We start from the raw sequence: 14,265 nt of genomic DNA, 5'->3' as shown, positions 1-14,265 counted from the left end.
TCTGTGGGTTTTGCAGTCTGGCTACGTTGTGATATCACAGCGATGTGGAGGTACTTAAGTCAAGCTGTCAGCCAGTGCTTAAGACTTTGAGAAACACACACAAAGTTAGGATAAAGCATTACTTTCATCTTATAGTGGCATGAGCATAACAATGACGTGTGACATGTAGTGACATACACTACCGTTCAAAAGTTTGGGGTCACCCAAACAATTTTGTGGAATAGCCTTCATTTCTAAGAACAAGAATAGACTGTCGAGTTTCAGATGAAAGTTCTCTTTTTCTGGCCATTTTGAGCGTTTAATTGACCCCACAAATGTGATGCTCCAGAAACTCAATCTGCTCAAAGGAAGGTCAGTTTTGTAGCTTCTGCAACGAGCTAAACTGTTTTCAGATGTGTGAACATGATTGCACAAGGGTTTTCTAATCATCAATTAGCCTTCTGAGCCAATGAGCAAACACATTGTACCATTAGAACACTGGAGTGATAGTTGCTGGAAATGGGCCTCTATACACCTATGTAGATATTGCACCAAAAACCAGACATTTGCAGCTAGAATAGTCATTTACCACATTAGCAATGTATAGAGTGTATTTCTTTAAAGTTAAGACTAGTTTAAAGTTATCTTCATTGAAAAGTACAGTGCTTTTCCTTCAAAAATAAGGACATTTCAATGTGACCCCAAACTTTTGAACGGTAGTGTAAATGCTGTTAAACAGCTGGTTTTTATGCAGCTGTGAATCGATCGGCAGGTGTGGAGGTGTACCTAATGTAGTGACCAGGTGAATCTATATCGTGTTCATGATCATTTCTTTTGACTGTGTCTTGAAAAAAACAGAGGTGACAATTTCAATGTATTTAAAGTGTACATTTTCAAAAGATAAATGATACTTTTGGAGAGGGTGGGGTGTTGTTTCATTTGCAATTTGAGACTGCCTCCGGAAACAAACATCTCACAGACAGACTCAAAAAAATGGTTTCCAAATGTACGCAAATTTACCACAAAACGTATCTGTGGGGGCAGGTGCAGTCAGCGCTGCCTGTAGGAGGAAAAGTCACCGCCGCTGTCCGTGGTACTGAAGATGAGCACCAGCGGGCAGGGGCGGGGCATCTGCTGACGGCGAGACACAGCTGGCAGGTGATTAGATTTCACAAGTGGTACGTGTTAATCTAATCATCTGTTGTCTTTAACAGTAAGCGGTCGGGAGCAGAGAGAGGGAGAGGATTGGGAGTGACGGCAACGTCACGACATGCCGAAAAAGACTTTGAGAAATCACATTAAAACTTTGTTAAACCTGCACGCTTGGCTCTTGTGCCGTGTCTACAGTGGAGCTGCTAGGAAGCGACTTCCACAGTATCCAATACATATTATTTAGAACACAAGGAAATGAGTTAAATGTAGACCTAAATCATCATAGGTCCCCTATGAGGTTTCATGCAGCTTTTTTATATTATTTTTTCTTTTCGTTGCATGAGTTTGGAATTTCGAACGGCCTGGGCAGCAAAAAAAAAAAAAGATGCATTAAAAATATGGGATATACAGTACAGGCCAAAAGTTTGGACACACCTTCTCATTCAATTCTTTATTTTCATGACTATTTACATTGTAGATTGTCACTGAAGGCATCTAAACTATGAATGAACACATGTGGAGTTATGTACTTAACAAAAAAAAGGTGAAATAACTGAAAATATGTTTTATATTCTTGTTTCTTCAAAATAGCCACCCTTTGCTCTGATTACCACTCTTGGCATTCTCTCGATGAGCTTCAGGAGGTAGAAGGGTTTTCATTTCACAGGTGTCATAGTTTTGACGCCTTCAGTGACAATCTACAATGTAAATAGTCATGAAATTAAAGAAAACACATTGAAATGAGAAGGTGTGTCCAAACTTTTGGCCTGTACTGTGTATGATGTAATTGATTCCATAATTGTATTGTATGTATTATTATAATTGTATTGTATTATTTATACCAAAGACTATAAAAAGGGTACCCATTACCTCCCTGCTTGGCACTCCGCATCAAGGGTTGGAATTGGGGGTTAAATCACTAAAAATGATTCCCGGGCGCGGCCACCGCTGCTGCTCACTGCTCCCCCCACCTCCCAGGGGGTGATCAAGGGTGATGGGTCAAATGCAGAGAATAATTTCGCGACACCTAGTGTGTGTGTGACAATCATTGGTACTTTAACTTTTTAATTAAGAGTCTGCCGTGGAGTTTTTGTGTCTTTTTTTGAGGTTATTTGCTAAAACTATTCATGGAAACCAAATGATAATACTTTTCACTGCATGATATCAAATACATATAGTTTTATAACTGTTTTTTTAAATGTATTAACAAATAATGAATACAAGTGCTCGTACTACTGTAGCATTGGTGTCTATGATTATGTAACATTTTCACCCTTCAAGCGATTTTATAGTATTTGAGGGGGCTTTTATTTCTAGTTGATGTGTTTTGGAAGTGTTACAGGTGTTGCTAAAATGGCATGACCTTCATGGTTTTTTTTTTTTTAAGAGACTAGCTCAGTAGGTAAATCAGAAAGCTGCAGGCCAGCGAATCTCTATTGAAATGTATAAAATGTGTGCGAGTCTTCCACACTGGGGGCTTTTTTCCATTCTGTCCCTATTGAAAAAGGATTAACAGACACACACACACACACACACACACACACACACACACACACACACACACACACACACACACACACACACACACACACACACACACACAGCCAGCTCTGTAAGGAGTGTATTGACGACTAGTGTGTAACAGGGACAAAGAGCCACACAGAGGTTCAGCTGCACAGAAATACAAGCTTTCAGGCTGTTGTACATTCAACTCTGCCTTTTGTCTTTTCTGCTTAAAGTACAGGAATAGTGAACATAATTAAAAGTAGTGCTGTTTGACACGTGTTGTAAGAATGTTGTGAGTGACTACTCTGAGGCAACAGCATCTTTCAAAAAGAGAAAAAACGGTATGCTTTTTCCAGACTAAAGTATGTATAACAGTAATGATGTGCTGTGAGTGTTGTGCAGTTATTCTGTTTGGGTTTTTGAACAAACAAAAAGGGAAAACGTAGAAGACGATTCCTAATATGATCTCATAACTAGATGAGGCAATTCCTGAAGGAATTGTGTGTGAATGCTCCAATGCTGAAGTTGAACTGAAATTCTGGATTTATTTTTTTTTAAGTTAAAGTACCAATGATTGTCACACACAAACTATGTGTGGGGAAATTTGTCCTCTGCATTTGAACCATCCCCTTGTTCACCCCCTGGGAGATGAGGGGAGCAGTGGGCAGCAGCGGTGCCGCGCCCGGGAATAATTTTTGGTGATTTAACCCCCAATTCCAACCCTTGATGCTGAGTGCCAAGCAGGGAGGTAATGGCTCCCATTTTTATAGTCTTTGGTATGACTCGGCCGGGTTTTGAACTCACAACCTACCGATCTCAGGGCGGACACTCTAACCACTAGGCCAGTCTTGTCTGGTGTGCCGTGGGAAATTATGCAACTTCACCTAATTGGTCCAAAAATATTTTTTGCGAATCAATAATCATAATAATGTGCCGTTGTCTAGTGCCTGTGCTGTGTAGAGCTTGGCAGGGTAATCTTGTAATACTCCATACCAGTAGGTGGCAGCAGGTAGTTCATTGCTTTGTAGAAGTCGGAACGTGTCGAGGATGGTTTGTCGTGACCCCAATATACAGAGCACAGCGGGAGACAGCGTGCAGGTAAAAAGGTATGTAACGCTTAAACCAAAAAATAACAAAAGGCAAGTCCCGCTAGGAAAAGGCACTGAAGCATAGAAATGGCTATGTAAAACAAAAGTAAAACTGAACTGGCTACAAAGTCAACAAACACAGAATGCTGGACGACAGCAAAAACTTCCAGCGTGTGGAGCAAAGACGGCATCCACAAAGCACATCCGTACATGACATGACAATCAACAATGTCCCCACAAAGAAGGATAGCATACGCACAACTTAAATAGTCTTGATTGTGAAAACAAAGCAGGTGCGGGTAATAGCACTCGAAGGAAGGCATGAAGTTGCTACAGGAGAACACCAACAAAACAGGAAGGGTCACCAAAATAACAGCGCAAGACAGGTGCTAAATCACGACACACAGGAAACAACAACAAACTCAAAATAAGGCCTGACAACTTGGTGGAGTTTCATTGTTTAACCTTTTCTGCTGGTGGTGTGCCTCCGTATTTTTTTAATGAAAAAAATGTGCCTTGGCTCAAAAAAGGTTGAAAAACACTGCACTAGGCCACTGAGTAGGTGAATTTTAGAATTGTTGTTCAACGGAATTCCTGGAATTTTGGGAAAACTGGGAATTTTTCCAGTTCAAAAAACAACTTCGTTTTGGGATTAAGAGGAAGGTTTTGACGGTGGAACGGTTGAAGTGGGTTGAAAAATGTGGGAGGAGTAGTCGCCACAAAAAAGGGTGGAAATAGGGCTTTGGAAAACCAAGAATTCTGGAAAATCCTGGATTTTTTTTTTTTTTTTAGAATTGTTGAAGTAGAGCACACAATTCTCAAACAGGCTGAATATTTTGAAGTTGGAACAGTTTGAATCAGATGAAAAATGTGGGAGTTGTGGAACTTTGAAAAATGTCCCATTGATTTAAATGGGAATTTCCAAACAATTTGGGAATTTCGGGAAAAGCGGGATTTTTTTTTGAAAATGGTAAAAAACTTGGAATGGTCTGAATGAGTTGAAATAGTTGGTGTTGGAATTTTTCAAATCGGTCAAGAAATGTTGAAGTAGTAACATGTTGAATTGAAAAATGGAATTACGGAATTCCTGGAATTTTGGGAAAACTGGGAATTTTTCCAGTTCAACAAACAACTTAGTTTTTTTGTCCTGATTAAGAGAAATGTTTTGACGGTGGAACGGTTTAAGTGGGTTGAAAAATGTGGGAGGAGTAGTCGCCAGAATAAAGGGTGGAAATAGGGCTTTGGAAAACCAGGAATTCTGGAAAATCCTGGAATTTTTTTGAACTTGGAAAAGGGGTAGCTTAATTTCCCAGAATGGTGGAATGTGTTGAAGGTGGAATGGTTTGAATAGGTTGAAAAAATGTGGAAATGGTGAAAGTTTGAAAAATGGCCAATTAAATTTGACTGGGAAAAATGCCCCGGAAAACTGGAATTCTGGAAATCTGGGAATTTTTGGAATTTCAAAGGAAAGCCCGCGATTCCCAAATAGGCTGAACACAGAAGTTGGAACGGTTTGAATCGGGTGAAAAATGTGGAAGGTAGAACGCGCCAAAATCTGGAGAAGAAGAAAAAGTTGAAGTTGAACGAGATGAGGCAATTCCTGAAGGAATTGCGTGTGAATGCTCCAATGCTGAAGTTGAACTGAAATCCTGGAATTGTTTTTAGAATTGTTGAAGTAGAGCACACAATTCCCAAACAGGCTGAACATTTTGACGTTGGAACAGTTTGAATCAGATGAAAAATGTGGGAATTGGGGGGCTTTGAAAAATGGCCCATTGATTTCAATGTGAATTTCGGGAAAAGCTGGATTTTTTTTTGAAAATGGTAAAAAAACTTGGAATGGTCTGAATGAGTTGAAATAGTTGGTGTTGGAATTTTTCAAATCGGTCAAGAAATGTTGAAGTAGTAACATGTTGAATTGAGGAATGGAATTATGGAATTCCTGGAATTTTGGGAAAACTGGGAATTTTTCCAGTTCAAAAAACAACTTTGTTTTTTGTCCTGATTAAGAGGAAGGTTTTGACGGTGGGACGGTTGAACTGGGTTGACAAATGTGGAAGGTATAGTCGCCAGCAAAAAGAGTGGAAATAGGGCTTTGGAAAAACAGGAATTCTGGAAAATCCTGGACATTTTTTTGAACTTGGAAAAAGGGTAGCTTAATTTCCCAGAATGGTGGAATGTGTTGAAGGTGAAATGGTTTGAATCGGTTGAAAAATGTGGAAATGGTGAAAGTTTGAAAAATGGCCAATTCATTTTGAATGGGAAAAATGCCTCGGAAAACCTGGAGTGCTGGGAAAACTGGGAATTTTTGGAATTTGTCAAGGGAAACCCAGCGATTCCCGAATAGACTGAACAGTTTGAAGTTGGAACGGTTTGAATCGGGTGAAAAATGTGGAAGGTAGAGCGCGCCAAAATCTGGAGAAGAAGAAGTTGAAGTTGAACTATTTGAGGCAATTCCTGAAGGAATTGCGTGTGAATGCTCCAATGCTGAAGTTGAACTGAAATCCTGGAATTGTTTTTAGAATTGTTGAAGTAGAGCACACAATTCCCAAACAGGCTGAACATTTTGACGTTGGAACAGTTTGAATCAGATGAAAAATGTGGGAATTGGGGAACTTTGAAAAATGTCCCATTGATTTCAATGTGAATTTCGGGAAAAGCGGGATTTTTTTTTGAAAATGGTAAAAAAAACTTGGAATGGCCTGAATGAGTTGAAATAGTTGGTGTTGGAATTTTTCAAATCGGTCAAGAAATGTTGAAGTAGTAACATGTTGAATTGAGGAATGGAATTATGGAATTCCTGGAATTTTGGGAAAACTGGGAATTTTTCCAGTTCAAAAAACAACTTTGTTTTTTGTCCTGATTAAGAGGAAGGTTTTGACGGTGGGACGGTTGAACTGGGTTGACAAATGTGGAAGGTATAGTCGCCAGCAAAAAGAGTGGAAATAGGGCTTTGGAAAAACAGGAATTCTGGAAAATCCTGGACATTTTTTTGAACTTGGAAAAAGGGTAGCTTAAATTCCCAGAACGGTGGAATGTGTTGAAGGTGGAATGGTTTGAATAGGTTGAAAAATGTGGAAATGGTGAAAGTTTGAAAAATGGCCAATTCATTTTGAATGGGAAAAATGCCCCGGAAAACCTGGAATTCTGGGAAATCAGGGAATTTTTGGAATTCGTCAAGGGAAAGCCCGCGATTCCCAAGTAGGCTTAACAGTTTGAAGTTGGAACGGTTTGAATCGGGTGAAAAATGTGGAAGGAGTAGTCGCCAGCAAAAAGGGTGGAAATAGGGCTTTGGAAAACCAGCAATTCTGGAAAATCCTGGAATGTTTTTGAACTTGGAAAAAAGGTAGCTTAATTTCCCAGAATGGTGGAATGTGTTGAAGGTGGAATGGTTTGAATAGGTTGAAAAAATGTGGAAATGCTGAAAGTTTGAAAAATGGCCAATTCATTTTAAATGGGAAAAATGCCCCGGAAAACCTAGCATTCTGGGAAAACTGGGAATTTTTGGAATTTGTCAAGGGAAACTCAGCGATTCCCGAATAGGCTGAACAGTTTGAAGTTGGAACGGTTTGAATCGGGTCAAAAATGTGGAAGGTAGAATGCGCCAAAATCTGGAGAAGAAGAAGAAGTTGAAGTTGAATAATAAATAAATTAATTTTGGTGTAGAAAACCATATGTGTGAATACTTTGGTGCATTCACACAATTAAATGGTTTGACTTAATGAGTCATCCACAACTTTGGGATTTACAAAGGAAAATGGTCTAACCAGTGCCTCCATGGAAATGCCCCCACCTCTACCTCAAAGAACTACTCACCCCCAAATCCTCCACTCGACACCTCTGCTCCGGACAGGCTAACCTCCTCCAACCTCCGAGGACAAAGCTACGAACAATGGGAAACCGGGCTTTCTGCTCCGCCGCTCCCAGTCTGTGGAACGTTCTCCCTGACCACCTGAGGGCACCACAGACTGTGGATGCTTTTAAAAAAGGCTTAAAAACCCTTCTTTTTAGATATATGCATACTAGTTCTAGCTATTTGGTTGTTCTAGTTTTTATTTTATTTTTATTTTTTATTATCTTTTTATTTTTATTTTTTTAATACACTGTAGCACTTTGAGGTTGTTTACTCAATGTAAAGTGCTTTTTACAAATAAAATCTATTATTATTATTATTATTATTAATACATTATTTTCTATGCTTTATGTCTTAATTTTGAGGCTGTCACCGCTTCTAATTTAATTGTGTTTTTTTCTCCTTTATGCACACACACACACACACAAATACACAAACAGACACCCACTCCACACAGGCAGCAGACATATCCATACTCATTTTACGAGAGTGGCGCATCTCAAGTTACGGCCTTAACATAATCAGTTCATGCAGACTATAGAGATTTCTGCAGAACTGATGACATACACACAGTATGTCAGGCTCAGACACTAGATAAGGATTGTGGACTACAGTCTTCTGCAGTGACAATTTTATTTCTAAAAACCTGACTGTACAAGTATGGTTGATCTCTGTCCTATAACACTTCTGACAACTAGAATCCATAAAACTGTGTGATAGGATGTGTAATCTTCAGCATACAAAGCATGTACCAGTATACCTTTTTTAGGAAGTGGTCATTTAACCAAGGCTCATGAACACAGACAAAAAAATGACGTGTCAGTGCAACACAGACGTCGTTACATCACAGTAATGCTCCGCAATCAGATTAAAGTCTAGCTGCCATTTTAGTGCGTCAGCTCTCTGATGTCTAAGTACTACAGTCAGTGTCCAATGACATTTTTAATTATTGTTTATTTATTTTGATCAGAAACCCCAAAAAATCATTATATTTTATTAATTCATTGATCTCAAATAGTGGGACAGGTCCCCCTGTGTGGGGTCTTTATTCATGCCTTGAACGATACACAACGCTCCAGTTTGGGCTAGTCCAGACCTGGGCAAATTAAGGCCCGGGGACCACATGGGGACATTCCCAAATTATATTTTTAGATGTTTAAGATGGAAAGTGTAGCTGCAGTCATGTTTTCTAATGACCGTAAGTCTTCAACTATACTGAGTCTTTCAATGCTTGGAATCTGCGCTTTTGCATGATATTTTAGTGACTAGTATTGTCCTGATAGCAATATTATTTCGATACTTTTCGATACTTTTCTAAATAAAGGGGACCAGAAAAAATTGCATTATTGGCTTTATTTTAAGCAAAAATCTTAGGGTGTGGCGGACCGGTACTTTTCAGAGGCGGTATGGTACCGAATATGATTCATAAGTATCGCGGTACTATACTAATACCCGTATACCGTAGAATGAAATATGACTTACTTCACCAATTATTATTATTCAATTATTACTATTATTTATTTATTTATTTTTTATTGTGATTACTTATGGAGTTTATTGTGAATAAATTGTGAACAGGAAGTGAACAAAAAGTTTTAGCAACTGTTATGTAAAGAAAAGGGGTAGGATTAAATAAGCTCTGCTTCTTTCTACTCCTTTTCGAAGAGAAACTGGAAATTGTGATGTATCATGTTGTATGCTTGCATGTTCGAAATAAACTCAAACTCAACCCTACTAGTTAGTATGGTAATCTACGTCACAGCAGGTCAGACGAGGCACCAAGCAGTGTGGGTGGGGAGCGTTTCCACAGAGGGTTTCCAGAGCCTGAAATGCGGGTGTCAGGGACAGACGTGGAAGGAGATTTTTACAAAAAAGTTTTTTTTTTACCCTTCACGTTCATATTTCGCTGTGTTTGTTGCATTTGGCTTGATTTTAAAATATGTGGATGGAGAGGGGGGTGTGACGTTCATATGTTCCTCAATATTCAGGGTTTTATCGTTCATAGAAAAGAAAGAAAAATTCCATTCCGTTTTTAAGGCGGTCTGTCATAACATTTTTAGCATTCAACAAGACTTTATTGTGAGGTTTTGTATTAGTTTTCATAAAAATAGATATACCGGCCCCCAGACACATTTTTTTTCTCTAAACTTGGCCCCCCGAGTCAAAATAATTGCCCAGGCCTGTGCTAGTCAAAACTTACTTTGAGACAGATGATCAAATACATATTACCAGGTTCCAGTGGCGGGCCGTGCGTTTCCCACCTAGGCCTTCAGTGATGTCCGACTTTAATGATTACCTCTCAAAATACCATAATTGATGTCACCACCTGACCATTGCTGGAGAAATACTATACAGGAACACATTTACGCACTACTGTGCAATGAAAAACCTCAACAGTGTACAAAAAAGGTTATTTTCTGGCATAGAGAAGATAAACAAACAGCTACTGTTGGTAGGTCAGTATTGTCGCGACATGTAAGAGGGCAAATAAATCCATAAATTGGTGGTGTTGATACCAAGAGTAGTATTAGTACTGTATTTTTGGGACTATAAGGCACACTTAAAATCCTTTCATTTTCTCAAAATTCGACAGTGCGCCTTACTACCCAGTGCGCCTAATGTATGTATTAACTCTGGCTGTGCTAACCGACCTCGAAGCAATTTTATTTGGGACATGGTGTAATGAAAAGTGTGACCAGTAGATGGCAGTCACACATAGGCGATATTGTGTGGACTGGAGGATGACGCCTGTTCAATTGACTTAAGCAGATTATCCATATATGGTAATTAGAGATGTCCGATAACATCGGACTGCCGAAATTATCGGCCGATAAATGCTTTAAAATGTAATATCAGAAATTATCGGTATCGGTTTCAAAATTATCGGTTTCAAAAAGTAAAATTTATAACTTTTTAAAACGCCGCTGTGTACACGGACGTAGGGAGAAGTACAGAGCGCCAATAAACCTTAAAGGCACTGCCTTTGCGTGCCGGCCTAGTCATATAATATCTACGGCTTTTCACACACACAAGGCATACTTGGTCAACAGCCATACAGGTCACACTGAGGGTGAATGTATAAACAACTTTAACACTGTTACAAATATGCGCCACACTGTGAAACCACACCAAACAAGAATGACAAACACATTTCGGGAGAACATCCGCACCGTAACACAACATAAACACAACAGAACAAATACCCAGAACCCCTTGCAGCACTAACTCTTCCGGGACGCTACAATATACACCCCCCCGCTACCCCCACCCACCTTAACCCCGCCAACCTCAACCTCCTCAAGCTCTCTCAGGGAGAGCATGTCCCGAATTCCAAGCTGCTGTTTTGAGGCATGTTAAAAAAAAATAATGCACTTTGTGACTTCAATAATAAATATGGCAGTGCCATGTTGGCATTTTTTTCCATAACTTGAATTGATTTATTTTGGAAAACCTTGTTACATTGTTTAATGCATCCAGCGGGGCATCACAACAGAATTAGGCACAATAATGTGTTAATTCCACGACTGTATATATCGGTATCGGTTGATATCGGAATCGGTAATAAGGAGTTGGACAATATCGGAATATCGGATATCGGCAAAAAAGCCATTATCGGACATCTCTAGATGTAATTAATAAGCTTCTTCCTTTCCTCTATCCTCTTGTTGGGGGGCATTCATCCTCCACTGTCGCCATTTATGATCAAATGTATAGCGTATAGTTCTGACTTATATCTGTCAGTAAACTCGCCATGGAAGCACTAAAAACTGCCGGTAAAACAACAATGATGGGGAGAAGATGATGTCAAAGTGGAGGCACGTAAAAAAGACCCCCTTACAAAACGGGGCATCCTGAAGAAACGTTCAGAAAGCGGCTTGAAGATGATCTTTAAAAAATTATTAATGCAACATTTTGACCAAAGAACCACTAACTATTACATGTTATGTAAAACACAAGTAAGTGTTTTATATGTAGAAAAAAATATATATAAATATGACTTCATGACCTATGAAAATTGCCCTGAAAAAACCTGCTCATCAGCAGTGCGTTTTATAATCCGGTGCACTGGAAAAATATGGTAATATGATCAATACTGAGAGACTGGGTCGATATTTTTATTTTCTAAAAATGTTTCTAAATCTTTTTTTGTGAATGTTTACAAACGCAGGGAATAACTCCCTGGACCCAGGAGGACTTTGAGGGTAAAAAAAACCCAAAGGATTTAAATGAGTAGAAGATACGGTAGTAGTTTTTGTTTTTGTTTAGTTATTGTTTACTAATGTTTTAGGTTTAATCAAACACTTGTATGTACCGTATTTTATAAGGCACACTTAAAACTGGTTTTTTCTTAAAACTCGCCTTATGTACGGAATAATTCTGGTTTTGCTTACCGACCTCAAAGCAACTTTATTTGGTACATGGTGTAATGATAAGTGTGACCAGTAGATGGCAGTCAAACATAAGAGACACGTATAGACTGCAATATGACGGCAATATGACTCAACAGCAACATTTTATATGTTCCAATGAAAATATAGAACATTACACACGGCGCTCAAAAATCTATCAAAATGTTTTAGTACGACTTTGGTAAGCTATGAAGCCGCACCGCTTGATGGATTGTCGGAGCCTTCAACATACCAGTATTACTATAGCGTGTATATAAGGTAAGACATATTTTAAGCAACTTTTCCTACATTCTGGTACCTGCTGATCTGTATTTGGGATCTGCATAAATCCTGAAAAATCGCACGCGTCCGCCTTTGTAGTCTGTACCGACACTGTAGTCGATAAGCTTCTTCTTTTTCTCTATCTTCTCGTTATGGGACATTCATCCTCCGCTGTTGCCATTTCTAATATAAAGTAGTGTAAAGTTCTTACTTATATCTGTCAGTAAACTCGCCATGAAAGCGCTAAAACATACCTGTGTAGTGAGTTTACATTATTCACCCAGGGAACTTTAGTTATTAGAGGTCTGACGGCTTTTTACGGGACACATTCATTGTTGTCGTTTCCGGATGAGGAGATGCTGCTCCGTTATTGATTTAAGTAAAGTCTGAATGTCATTAAAACAGTTAGATCTATCTTTTGTCACTTCTTCCACACCCGTCGTTGCACGCTACACCGCTACAACAAAGATGATGGGGAGAAGATGCTGCCGAAGGTGAGCCACGTAAATAAGACGGCCCACAAAACGGCGCATCCGGAAGCGACTGCCAGAAAGCGGCTTGAAGATGATCTGTAAAACATAATCTATGCAACATTTTGACCAAAGAACCACCATTACATGTTATGTAGACCACAAGGAAGTCTTTTACATTTAGAAAAACTATATATACACTACCGTTCAAAAGTTTGGGGTCACCCAAACAATTTTGTGGAATAGCCTTCATTTCTAAGAACAAGAATAGACTGTCGAGTTTCAGATGAAAGTTCTCTTTTTCTGGCCATTTTGAGCGTTTAATTGACCCCACAAATGTGATGCTCCAGAAACTCAATCTGCTCAAAGGAAGGTCAGCTTTGTAGCTTCTGCAACGAGCTAAACTGTTTTCAGATGTGTGAACATGATTGCACAAGGGTTTTCTAATCATCAATTAGCCTTCTGAGCCAATGAGCAAACACATTGTACCATTAGAACACTGGAGTGATAGTTGCTGGAAATGGGCCTCTATACACCTATGTAGATATTGCACCAAAAACCAGACATTTGCAGCTAGAATAGTCATTTACCACATTAGCAATGTATAGAGTGTATTTCTTTAAAGTTAAGACTAGTTTAAAGTTATCTTCATTGAAAAATAAGGACATTTCAATGTGACCCCAAACTTTTGAACGGTAGTGTATATGACTCATTTAATGCGCCCTATAATATGGTACGCCTTATATTTGAAAAAAGATTGAAAATACACCATTCATCGGCAGTGCGGCTTATAATCCGGTGCGCCCTATGGTCCAGGAAAATATGGTAATAAAATAAAATAAGGAAATAGTTTGAATTTCGTGTTGATATGGTTAAATTGTCTATAGCACTCACCATTAATACATTTAAAAATGTACAGTTAATACATGTCAATACATGTATTGGTATCGGCTGATTTCACTCATGGATGATTGGTATCGGAATTGGCAGAAATGTCTAAAATAAGTCTTCAGGCAAAAGCTACACCAAGGGAGAGTTGGTTAAGTCTCCGAAATCCCCTTGTCACATTTATCAATGCGTACTAATTATAAATAAAATCCTTCAATATAAAAATAGTATTTCAACAATAGCAATTGAATCATAGTTCATTCTCTCCATAGATCACGAAAGACACCGCCTACCCCGACTATGAATAAATTAATATTTAAAGTGTGTTATGACTCACTTGGCCAGCTGCTTTTCAGCATCAGCACAGAGCTCCAGCAGTCCCATGAGCACCGCCGACACGTCCATGTACGGCTCCCACACAGTGAATCCTCGGCCGATCAGATCAATGGCAGTGCGGCGGATGGTGCTGTGGGGCGGCAGCTTCGGGCTCGGCGGCTGCAGCAGCAGGAAGGTCAGAGCCTTGCCTGAGATGGTAAAACATAGAGACAATTTAAATTGCATCATAAGTCAAAATGAAAGGTCTTAATACCACAAAAAAAACACAGCTTGCATTAGTACTTAATATTTAGTGTATTAATGCACCCAATGAGTGGTTTCAA

The 14,265-nt window shown here is 39.1% G+C and overlaps 1 protein-coding gene across 2 annotated transcripts in view; it reads right to left on the bottom strand.

Annotated features, from left to right (window-relative positions):
• LOC133638740 (WD repeat-containing protein 7) overlaps positions 1-14,265 on the bottom strand; it is a 591,313-nt gene that overhangs the window by 409,943 nt on the left and 167,105 nt on the right. For both annotated transcript variants that reach the window (XM_062031642.1, XM_062031641.1), the window contains exon 24: positions 13,944-14,130. In XM_062031642.1, the coding sequence (XP_061887626.1) occupies positions 13,944-14,130 (187 nt within the window). The remainder of the gene's footprint in view (positions 1-13,943; positions 14,131-14,265) is intronic.

This window comes from Entelurus aequoreus, linkage group LG21 (assembly GCF_033978785.1).
Source record: "Entelurus aequoreus isolate RoL-2023_Sb linkage group LG21, RoL_Eaeq_v1.1, whole genome shotgun sequence".
Classification (NCBI taxonomy): domain Eukaryota; kingdom Metazoa; phylum Chordata; class Actinopteri; order Syngnathiformes; family Syngnathidae; genus Entelurus; species Entelurus aequoreus.
Note: the sequence above shows the minus strand (reverse complement) of the source record. Positions and strands in the feature narration are given on the sequence as shown.